The sequence below is a fragment of the Giraffa tippelskirchi genome, chromosome 10, assembly GCF_054371585.1.
Source record: "Giraffa tippelskirchi isolate mGirTip1 chromosome 10, T2T-mGirTip1v1.2.pri, whole genome shotgun sequence".
Lineage (NCBI taxonomy): Eukaryota > Metazoa > Chordata > Mammalia > Artiodactyla > Giraffidae > Giraffa > Giraffa tippelskirchi.
The window spans coordinates 130,863,038-130,875,311 of NC_137284.1; the positions used below are offsets into that span (position 1 = coordinate 130,863,038).

General features: G+C 38.5%; 1 protein-coding gene across 19 annotated transcripts in view; it reads right to left on the bottom strand.

Annotated features, from left to right (window-relative positions):
* Positions 1–12,274, bottom strand: part of CADPS2 (calcium dependent secretion activator 2) — a 535,874-nt gene that overhangs the window by 88,124 nt on the left and 435,476 nt on the right. For 8 of the 19 annotated variants that reach the window (XR_014066703.1, XR_014066704.1, XM_081534079.1 and 5 more), the window contains one exon: positions 11,383–11,486. Coding sequence is in view for 17 of the 19 variants with exons in the window: in XM_081534079.1 (XP_081390205.1) it covers positions 11,383–11,486 (104 nt within the window). In the remaining 2 variants the exon portion in view is untranslated. Of the gene's footprint in view, positions 1–9,773; positions 9,783–11,382; positions 11,487–12,274 lie in introns of all 19 variants that reach the window. The other 11 variants (XM_081534071.1, XM_081534089.1, XM_081534078.1 and 8 more) reach the window with 3 other exon arrangements.

Below are 12,274 nucleotides of genomic sequence, written 5' to 3' on the forward strand. Positions count from 1 at the left end.
TAGACAAATAATACTGTGCATAAATAACTTTAAACTGTACTATAAAATCCAGAAGAGGAAAGTATTAATAATAACTATAACCACAAAAATTTGTTAATGGATATATATTAGTACAGAAGAGGTACAATTTGACACCAATACTATAAAGTGTGTTCAGGAAGTAAAATTGCAGGGTTTTGTATGTTATTGGAGTTAAAAGTTTAAAATAGATGGTGAAAAGATCTGAAGTCCAGCTGAAAGGTAAATCTTATCTATCAGTTCAGTTCAGTTCAGTTCAGTTGCTCAGTCGTGTCCGACTCTCTGCGACCCCATGAATTGCAGCACGCCAGGCCTTTCTGTCCATCACCAACTCCCGGAGTCTACCCAAACCCATGTCCATCGAGTCGGTGATGCCATCCAACCATCTCATCCTCTGTCATCCCCTTCTCCTCCCGCCTCCAATCCTACCCAGCATTAGGGCCGTTTCCAATGATTTTAAATGTAAATGGATTAAACTCTTCAATCAAAATACACAGAGTGGCTGAATGGGTAAAACCACAAGATACAACAATAAGGTTGCTGCCTATGAGAAACTCACTTTAAATTTAAGGACACACATAGGCTGAAATTGAAGGGGTAGAAAAAATATTCCATGCAAATGATAACCAAAAATGACCTGGAGTGGCTATACTTACATATGTTAACAATTACCACAAGAAACAAAAAAGGTCATTACATAATGGGAAAGGGTCAATTCACCAGAAAACTAGGATAATTATGAATATATAAGCATGCAAATGGTTGGAAAGATGCCCTGGAGGAGGGCATGGCAACCCACTCTAATATTCTTGCCTGAAAAATTCTGTGGACTGAAAAGCCTGGCGTGCTATAGTCCATAGGGTTGCAAAGACTCAAACATGACTGAGCGAATGAGGATGCATGCACGCACGTGGGATATAAAATCAACATGCAAAAATCATGTGTATTTCTATACACACTAATAACAATCTGAAAAAGAGGTTAGAAATTAAGAAACAAGAGAGTAAAAATTCCTAGAAATAAACCTAACCAAACAGGTGAAAGATTTGTAAACTACAAATTATAAAACACTGATGAAAGAAACTAAAGTAGTCCCAAATAAATGAAAACTATCCAGTGTCATGGATTGGAAGAATTTATATTGTTAAAATGCCCATATTACCCCAAACAATCTACAGTTTAACAGAAACCCTATCAAAATTCCATTGAACTTTTTTTTTTTTACAGGAATAAAAAAAAATCCTAAAACTCATATAGAATCACAAATGACCTCAGACAGCTAAAATAATCTTAAGAACAAAGCTGAAGACACCACACTTTCTGATATCATATATTACTAAGCTATGGTAATTAAATCAATCTTGCACTGACATCAATACAGATACCTAGACCAATGACACAGAATACTGATCCCAGAAATAAACCCACACATATATGATCAACTAACCTTCAAAAAGGTTATATTCTTGAGGAATATAAAATGAGGAAATGACAGTCCCTTCAATAAACAGTGCTGGGAAAACTGGATATCCACAAGCAAAATAATCAAACTGGACTATTGTTTTGCACCATATACAAAAATCAACTCAAAAAGCATTAAATACTTAAACTTAAGACATGAAGCTATGAAACTCCTCGGAGAAAATACAGAGAAAAAGCTTCTTAACTTTGCCTTGGCAATGGTTTCTCAGATATGACACCAAAACCACAGACAACATAAGCAAAAACAAGCAAATATCAAACTAAAAACTTAATGAACAGCAAAGAAAACAATCAACAAAGGAATGAGAGAAAATATTTGTAGGCCATATAAAGGATAAAGGGCTAATATCCAAAATATATACTACACTCCTACAACTCAAAGCAAAAACAAAACAAAAAATAAATAACATGACTAAAAGATGGACATGGGAACGAACAGACATTTTTCCAAAGAAGACCAACAAATGGTCAACAGGTATATGAAAAGGTTCTCAACATCACTAATCATCATTTGATTTTCAAATGCAAATCAAAACCACAATGAGATATTACCTCACACCTGTTAGAACAGCTATTATTTACAAAAGCAAAAGATAAGTTTTGTTGAGGTTGTAGAGGAAAGAGAACCCTTGTACACTGTTGATAGAAATGTAAATTGGTGCAGCCACTATGGAAAACAGTATGAAGGTTCCTTCAAAAATTAAAAAGAGAACTCTCATATGACCCATCAACCCCACCCCTGGCTATATTTCTAAAGGAATTGAAATAAGAATCTCAAAGAGATATTTACACTGCCACAGTCAATGCAGTACTATTCACAGTGGCTAAGACACAGAGGGCATGGCAACTCACCCAGTATTCTTGCCTGGAGAATCCCCAATGGACAGGGCAGCCTGGTGGGCTACAGTCCTTAGGGTTGAAAAGAGTTGGACACAACCGAAGTGATTGAACATGCATGCAAGACACAGAAGCAAGCCATCACTTTGTTGACAAAGGACTGTGTAGTCAAAGCTATGTTTTTTCCAGTAGTCATGTATGGATGTGAGAGTTGGACCATAAAGAAAGATGAGTGCTGAAGAATTTTGCTTTCAAATTGCGGTGCTGGAGAAGACTCTTGAGAGTTCACTGGACTGCAGGGAGATGAAACCAGTCAATTCTAAAAGAAATCAACCCTGAGTATCCATTGGAAGGACAGACGCTGAAGCTGAAGCTCCAATAGCTTCAGCCACCTGATTCAAAGAGCTGACTCATTAGAAAAGCCCCTGATGCTGGGAAAGATTGAAGTCAGGAGCAGAAGAGGGCGACAGAGGATGAGATGGTTGGATGGCATCATCGACTCAACGGACATGAGTTTGAGCAAACTCCAGGAGATGGTGAAGGACAGGGAAGCCTGGGGTGCTGTAGTCCACAGGGTCACAGAAAGTTGGATATGACTTAGTGACTGAACAACAATAACAAAAGCCCACAAATGAATGACTGGAAAACAAAATATGATTATGTACACACGATAAAATAATTTTCACCTGAAAAAAGAAGTCAATCATGCCATTTGTAGCAACATGATTGAACCTGGAGGACATTATATTAAGTAAAATAAGCCAGACACAGAAGGACAAATACTTTACATAATCATACTTTATGATTTATATGAGGAATCTAAAATAGTCAATTTCGTAGAAGCAGAGAGTGGAGTAGTCATTTCAGAGAGTAGATTGACTGGGGAAAGGATGTAAAAGGAGGGTATTCATGACAGTGTGGGGGTGGTGGTACAAAGATTCAGTTATATAAGGTGAACACATCCTAGAGGTCTACTAACAGCACAGTACCTACAGTACCTACAACACTGTACTGTATACCTGACATTTTGCTTAGAAGGTGTATCTTATTTTTAGTATTCTCATCATGTGTGTGCATTAGTCACTCAGTTGTGTCTGGCTCTTTGTGACCCCTGGACTGTAGCCCACCAGGATCCTCTGTCCATGGAATTTTCCAGGCAAGAATACTAGAGTGGGCTGCCATTCCCTTCTCCAGGGGTTCTTCCCAACCCAGGGATCAAACCCAGGTCTCCTGCATTGCAGGTAGATTCTTTACTGTTTGAGTCACCAGAGAATACTCACACACAAAATAATGTGAGCTTCTCTGGCTACATTATCTCAGTTTTGTTTTAATCTGAATTTTTCTAAATTTGGATGAATTTAACTTTTCTCATGTTTTAGGGCTCTCTTTATACTGTTTTTAGTGAACTGTCTCTCAGGTCTTCCCCTCTCCCCTTTATAAATGTAGCTTTTGATAGCACTATAACTTTTTAACCAAGTAACTATAAAATTATCACACGCATTTGTGTGATACAGATATTTTTGTTATTCTTTCAATTAAAAATAACCTTAGAAAAAGTTTCATCATACTATACTCAGAGAAGTGCATATTTATTTTGAAGAACTTTCTAAGAACATGTGAGATTTGTGGTTGCAAAACTCCATTAATTTCTTCCAATATAAATTTGATTATAACAAAAAGAGCCAAACCACAAACCAAAATAAAGTGGATTATAAGATATTGATATATTGAGTATTTTCTTAAAAACTTTGCCACAATAATAATGTTCAATATATTTATAAAAAATATTATTGTGTAACTAATTAGAAGTTGGAAACGGAAGGAAACAGTAGGTAAAGAAAAAGGGTGGCAGGCAGTACAAATAACAGACTGTAGTGTTAGGGACATTTTAATAGTTGACTCCATGCATGTAACTTTGACTTTGCTGTTACGAATATATGAATGTGAAAATCTGTTGGAAGCGGTAGATTCTACGTACATCAAGCTATTGGGAGAAGGAAATGGCAACCCACTCCAGTATTCTTGCTTGGAGAATCCTGTGGACAGAGGAGCCTGGAGGGCTGCTGTCCATAGGGTCGCACAGAGTTGGACACACCTGAAGCGTCTTAGCTTGCATGCATGCATTGGAGAAGGAAATGGCAACCCACTCCAGTATTCTTGCCTGGAGAATCCCAGGGACAGAGGAGCCTGGTGGGCTGCCGTCTATGGGGTCTCACAGAGTCGGACACGACTAAAGTGACTTAGCAGCAGCAGCAGCAAGCTATTGCTCTTTGAAAACATTATATTTGAATTTTTAAAATTTAAATTTCTCTTGGAATGACTTTATAAAGATAATATAAATGCAAAAAAAAAAAAAAGTAGCAGACACAATTTCATTGCACATATCTCTCTCCTGTCTTTTAGGGCTGTGTTAGTGACACAGATAAGAAGAACTGGATTCTTTCCTCTGAGTACAGCAGGATAGAAATGCTAGGAAAAATGCAGTACTGCAAAGAGAAACATTTTCAAAGTCTCACTTCCAGTTCACAACCAATAGCTTTGAGAAAGGTTCAAATTAAGAAAATAACAGTCATGTTAGGTCACGATTGTCTCAAGACTCTGAGAAAAATTTCCAAAGCTCTTTTTAAAGTTAACTTGGAAGACAGAGCCATGATGGAGAATGGAACTCAATGGAATATAATTTTCTTAAAAAACAAACAAACAAATAAAACAACTTCAGGTTGGCAAGACTTTGCTATCAACTTGAAATTTTCACTATGTTTTGCGGATGAATATATTTATGCTTCAAATTGTATTTCTGATAATGTTATTTCTGCTGAATGTAAGACAATCTGTGATGGATACTCATTGTTCTAATGATCAGCTGAGAAAGCTTTAAGCAGCTACTAGTAGTCTTTGGAAATGAAAAGCAAGGGCTGCAGGCTTTACCTTGAGAACACAGGGTCAGTTCTACCACCTGTCTGTCCCCTTCTGCTTTTTGCCACCCCTCTGGGTGGCAGTCCTCCCACCCTGGGTTGGTAGTAAGAAGAGAGGCTGTATAGTTTCCTACCTACACACCTATTTCCTGGGGGTGGCCGAGGCCCGTCAGCATGAGGGGCCCCACCAGGGAGGGGAAAACTCTTCTCAGAAACGCGTTCATCCGTAGGGCACCAATCAGAAGTCTTGGCCCCAGAGCTAAGCCACTAATTAGTGTAAACGAGACAGCAGGGACAGAAAGCAACGTTTAACTTGATGAAGAGGGAAGTAAAACAAAACTTGATTGCAGTCCTTTAGCCATACTATTTCTATCAAAATTCTAACAATAAATAAATCTTGTATGGTGAGAACGATATTTGTGGCTGACAATACTCTGAAAGCCATGTTTGTTTACTCAGTGAAGTTGGAAACAGTGGCAGGTAAGACTATCTCTGAAACTGGAAGAGTGCTGAGCTTTTGAACTTGGTGAGACTTAAGTGCTCATGGGCAAATCAGTTCCTGGATGGATTTCCATTTCCTCCTCTGCAAATTGGCAGTAACAATACTTGTCCTAGCCTCCTCCACGGTTGTGTGGAAAAGTCAAGGGATATGAAAATCTCTTGCTGTACAAAAGTAAAAAATGAATCACTATCAGCAACACAAAAATGAGCCAAAATTCACACAAATCTTATAATGTGAGTTTTAGATGTTTTAAGAATAGTGATGTCCAACATGAGTGGAATAGTTTCTATGTGCAAGCACTGTTCTAAAGGTTTTTTGCACATTATCTTACTTAATCCTTTCAGGTAGATGGTACTATTATCCTTATTTTACAGGTTGTATGCTAAGTCACTTCAGTTCTGTCTGACTCTTTAAAACCCTATGGACTGTAGCCCACCAGGTTCCTCTGTCCACCTGGTTCTCCAGGCAAGAATACTGGACTGGGTTGCCATGCCCTTCTCCAGGGGATCTTCCTAACCCAGGGGTTTTACAGGTTAGCAAGGTCAGAAAGATTAAAGAACTTGCCTGAAGTCATAAAATTAGTAACAGAGCAATAATTTGAATTCAGGTCAGCTGGAGTGTAGAGACCAAGCTCTTACATATATGGCCTCTTCTTAATCAACTCTATATATAGCACACTGTCTTTCTGTCTGTCTGTCTAGTTTCTTAATCAACTACTCACCCCAACATACACATACAGTAACATGATGCTGAGAGGCCATATTCTGTGCTGCAGTTTATGGGGTCACAAAGAGTTGGACACGACTGAGTGACTGAACTGAACTGAATCAACTACATATTTAGAAACTGTCTATCTAGTTTCTTAATCAACTGTATATATATATATATATATATATATATCATACTGCCTTTCTGCTCATCTGTTTGTCTATCTAGTTTTGCAGATCAGATCAATGTTTTTGTCCTCTGAGGATGTTCTTGCCAGAACATCTATTATAGTCTTATTTTTAAAAATATCTTTTCATATTTCTTTGAGGTCTTAGTCTTTTTATTACTTTTACCCTCAAAATGCAGTAAACATTCCATATTTCACAACAACAAAAAAATGAGGACTTCATAAATGAGCAAAAACAGTGCATCTGATTTTGGAATGTATTATATGCTTCCTCCACACCCCAAAAAGATCAGCTTGTAATCTTGTATTTTGCGGATGATCCTAAACGCTCTGGACACAGTTCAGTATCTAGGATATCATTACACCCCCCACCATACACATACTGTAATGCTGAGAGGTCATATTCTAGAAATATTGAAGCTCTCTCGAGGAGTCAGTAGAATGGATTTGAACCTTCAGGGTGACACCTAAACTTATGTCAAAGGAATCATAAGTTTTCTGCAACTCAATTCATGAAAACATCTCCCTAATTGGGTTCCTAGATGAATATAAATATTGAAATAATCCAGTGAAATGAGGAGCTGAAAATACTTCAAAAGGTATGTCAAGGTAAAGTGCTACTCTTATTATTATATATTTGTAAGTTAGTGACTAAGAAATATTTTCGGTAGGGTATTTGTGACCATGCAGTTTTGTCTGAGAGTCCTGCTGCAAGTGGAATTCTTCCTCTCTAGCTCAGCCATATGAAACTCACTTGCTGGTCATCTTCTCCAAAAAGAGGAACATTTGTTGTACCACAGGCTAATCTAATCCTAAACCTAAACCCATCCGAAAAATGAAAGTTGATTTATCTCACTGGCTATCCAGATATAAATGCTGTGTAATTAAGATGAACTCAACTGTTGAGATGACTGCAGTTACTTAGTAGTGGGTAGTAAACAGATCTTGTTTATGAATAAGTCACTGGAAAGACTGATTCTGAAGCTGAAGCTTGAATACTTTGGCTACCTGATGTGAACAGCCAACTCATTGGAAAAGACCCTGATGCTGGGAAAGACTGAGGGTGAGAGGAGAAGGGGGCCACAGAGGATGGGATGGTTGGATGGCATCACCAACTCAATGGAAATGAGTTTAAGCAAACTCTAGGAGATAGTGAAGGACAGGGAAGCCTGGTGCACTGCAGTTCATGGAGTCACAGAGTTGGACACGATCTAGTGACTGAACAACAACAAGGATAAGGAATAACTGAAAACAATGGGAAACATTGTTAAAAATGAAAAACATTTCATTTTAAAAAATCAAACATCTTTTCTCTTTTTGTTAGAATCTGTCCAGATGCATGGGTTTCCCTGGTGGCTCAGACAGTAAAGAATCTGCCTGCAATGCAGGAGACCAAGGTTTGATCCCTGGGATGGGAAGATCCCCTGAAGAAGGGATAAGCTACTGACTCCAGTATTCTTGCTTGGAGAATCCCATGGACAGAGGAGCCTGGCAGGCTATAGTCCATGGGGCTGCAAAGAGTCAGACATGACTGAATGATTTTCACTCACTCACTCACATCCAGACACATAATCTGGTTCAGACACTGATGTTTACGTGAATGACTATAATCACACGTGTGTGCGTCCGCACTGAACTCCTCTCCCTGCACTCCTCTGCTGCTGGAACAGCCTGGGACCCAGTCAGCTGGAGAGCAGGATACATCCACCATTCACAGTGAGCCAAGTGGCAAACACCGAATTACTGCTTGACATTCGTCTGGCCTACAGTGTCACCAATATGGTGGACGATATCATATTTAAAATATTTTAGGGACCTTCAATTAAGATTCTGCTGCAACAATAAGTCACAGAGTAATAACCTGAGCTGTGCTCATAGCCATCACGTTGTCTCTCTCTCCCTGGAAGGTGTGGAGTCTGGAGTCGGCCTGACTGTGTACCTCCGGTAAGTTTTCTCACCAGGAACATGGTGCCTGTGTGTGGAGGCATGTGCTGGGGTGAGAGCCCAAGGCTTTCCAGAAGGCATCTGGAACTCGCCGCCTTTGTCAGAGTGAGAGGCCTCAGATGGACAGTGGTCGGATCAGTTTGTCTAAATTTCTGGTCAGACACAGTCTCATCCCAGGAATGTGAAAGATGGCTTTAAAGATTTTCTGGAAAGGAGCTTAAACTATCTTTCTCAAGAGAAAACACAGAAATTAGGAAGAAAAGCCTGAGGGGAGAGGTTGAGAGGCCCTCAGAGAGAAGGGAGGACTGTCTTAGAAGCAAGTTATTGTGAAAGATCTGAAGGATATGAAACCTGCTTAACTGAGAAACTGCTGAAGGACAGAAACAACCTCTTGGCCCCGTGAAGTGAACCACCTGAGGAGGGAAGGAGGAGGGAAAGAGAGAGGAGCTGATGCACGGCCACTTGAAGGCGTCTGAGACAGATGCGTTAACCTCCACCCAGGGAACTGGGCTGGGTTCTCTTTCGTGCAGTGAAGACAGTCTAGCCTGGACATCCAGCAAAATCAACATTACTGTACAGTGCCATCCATCCATTCACTCTGGAAATGACTTTGGAATCAGACTAATTCACCCCTCCCCTCAATAGAGAAAAACATGGATCTCCTGGTTGAAAATGGTGGAAAAAAGAACAAACAGTAAAAGATATAACCAAACCCCAAATGACAAAATCCTTTAGGTAAAGCTGGCCTTTACTTAAGATGGCCAGCAGTAATTATGCAGGCAGTTGGTAATAAGACACATTCATGGAAACAGTACAACCAAGATTGGTCCATTTAAATACTTACAGTCTTTAATTTCGGCTTCCCTGGTAGCTCAGCTGGTAAAGAATCTGCCTGCAAGGCAGGAGACCCAGGTTCAATTCCTGGGTCAGAAAGATCTGCTGGGAAAGGGACAGGGTACCCACTCCAGTATTCTTGGGCTTCCCTGGTGGCTCAGCTGGTAAAGAACCTACCTGCAATTTAGGAGACCTGGGTTCGATCGGTCCCCTGGAGAAGGGAATGGCTAATTCCAAGGAGAGGGACTAAGGTGGTTTTAAAACTATAACCAGAGTGGGTTCTATCTTATCTTCATATAAAAGAGTTATTCCATGCTAGAAAAATGATGAAAACAATTCTACTCACCTCTCTTCCCTGAGGAATCCCAAGAATTTGGAAGCATTGTGGAATGAAGACATGCCATAGTGTCACAAAGCATTTTAAACAGAGGTCATTATAATACTTCTGTATTTTGGCATCTAGTTCAGTGATATTTATAAGTTTTGATTATCTCTGTTCAATAAAATCAACTGTATTTTTGTAGCTTAGAAAATAAGTAATACTTACATTTTAATTGTGTTTGGATATATTGTACTTTAACAAGCATGTAGTGGTTGCAGCGAGTATTTAATGTTATTTATACTTAAAAGACAGAAGAGTTTTTATTTTCCTTATTAGTGTAGGAAGATTAAACGTAATTTTTGAGAAATGTAAATTAGATGTACCTGTTTAGGTGAAATTGGATAGCCAATCAGAATTTTTTTTTGAATTCAAAATGGCCTAATACTCTGATGATAATGCCTTTTAACAAAAGACAAAGACAACACATACATACATTTTTATCATATAATCATTTCCATTGTAACACAGCAGTAGTACTAGCTTAGAAAAGCTCCTCCTGGGAATTCATTTCAAATTATTGAAGCAGCTGTTTCTTCAGTTTAAAATAAAATATCCATAACAAGTTCACACATGACAGATGCAAGGTAAAAACTAGACTCCATAGTGTGAGCTAAAAGCAGATGTTTTGAATGACCATATTTATAAGCAGATACAATACATCTTAGTTATCTATACAGGGCTTCATGAATATTCTTTTCTGAGAATTTGCTTAAAATGTACTTCCTATAGTTTCTTATATTTTTGAGGACTAGGCTTCATTAAATATAAATATTCTATAAATTCTTCTGTATCTGTTCTTTTCCCTTCTTGCTCATTTCACATACTTTCTCAAGAATAAAAGGATTGCTAGGGCACTGAAATTTATTACATTTATTTAATTTTATACATTTTCTCTAATTCAGAAAGTCAGAAAACTACTGTTTTTTCAAAAAAATAAACTCATGACTATTAGAAAGAATGATACTTTTAAATCTCAGAATAAGCAGCTTGCCTGATGAAATACCATTTTATATTTCTACTGAATGTCAATACATAATTACAACCAGAACTTTTGAAACTATTAAAAATGCAGGGTTAGTGAAAACTGAAAGAAAAGCTTGATGGTAAAAGTGAAACACTAGAGTTACCAATGATGCAGTTATGAATGTCTTCTGTGTGATTTTGTTATTGTTTACCATTACTTTTCCTTGTGCACATCGACTAACTTACATTTCTAAACTAAAGCCATCAGGATACAGGGAGAAAAGCTAGTGAGTGGTCTGGCATCATTAGATGGGGGTCATGTCCCAGCTTTGCTTCTTGCTAGTTGTACACCTTTGGCAGATCTTATAAGCTCTTCCATGTTGCACACAGAAAGACAGTTGTCAGGTACAGATACTAAATTATAGACATACACAATTCCTTTGTAACATATAGGAGTTATATTTCCAGGAAAAGCACACATTCTCCGTTTACTATAGATAAGTGGCCAGGTGTGTATAAAAGGCTATGGACAGGCCACATCTTCAGTGCCATTCCCACTATCGCAAAGCATTATGCGTGGCTTTATGTGACAGTTAAAACAAGTCATCACCTCTGCATGATGCTCTTCATTCTGCTGTAAGACTTCGATGCAGAGCTCCGCTAGATGAAGCACCTCTTCCAGCTTCCTCGCAGGAGTCTCCTGGTTCATGGTTTCTATGTTAAAAACAAATCATAATCTTTATGTTACCTTGAAAATAAAAAGCCAAGCGGATTCTAAAAGATGTAATGATGAGGCCAGGGTGTTGAAACAGAATTGAGAAAGCACATTTTTGAGAAATAAGAGAGACAAGAAATACAAATGAATACATTCTTTAAAACAAAACAAAATCAGTTCACCAGATTGCAGAAAATACTTTACTCACAAAGCAATCACAGCAAACGACAAGTGCTTTGCCATTTAACATATTAGAACTAACAGGTGCATCAGCACATTAGATGCTCAACTTCTGCAACAAACAAGTTATAATTCTCCTCAAGGTCAGAGATATAAAGAAAAGCAGATACCACAGTCTTTTCCTTCTTTCGGTATTGTATTACCAATACAATACCATTCTCACCAGATGAGTCATTCCTGGCATTAGCAAAACCCAGGCTTTTTTGATGCTATTTAAATTTCCAGCCTGAAACGTCTAAGGTTCATGTTGATCTTAAACTGAAGAAGTACAAAGTCACCTAAAACAACTCTGACAGGCTGCAATTAACTGATTTCCTCCCTTCCAACTGGGGAAGGGTGGGGAGCTGTTCTTTAAACCTGAAGGTTCTTTTCGTATTATAGCAAACTGGTATGAAAAGGCCAGGCCACAAAGAGATTAAGAGCAGCTACCTGGAATTCAGCAACAGAGAAGGCAAAGAAGTTGATTTCAGACAGAAAATGAACTGGCAAAATTAGAGGTGCCCTGTGTAATGAGATCATTTAAAAATAGAGCTTTCAATAAGGATGT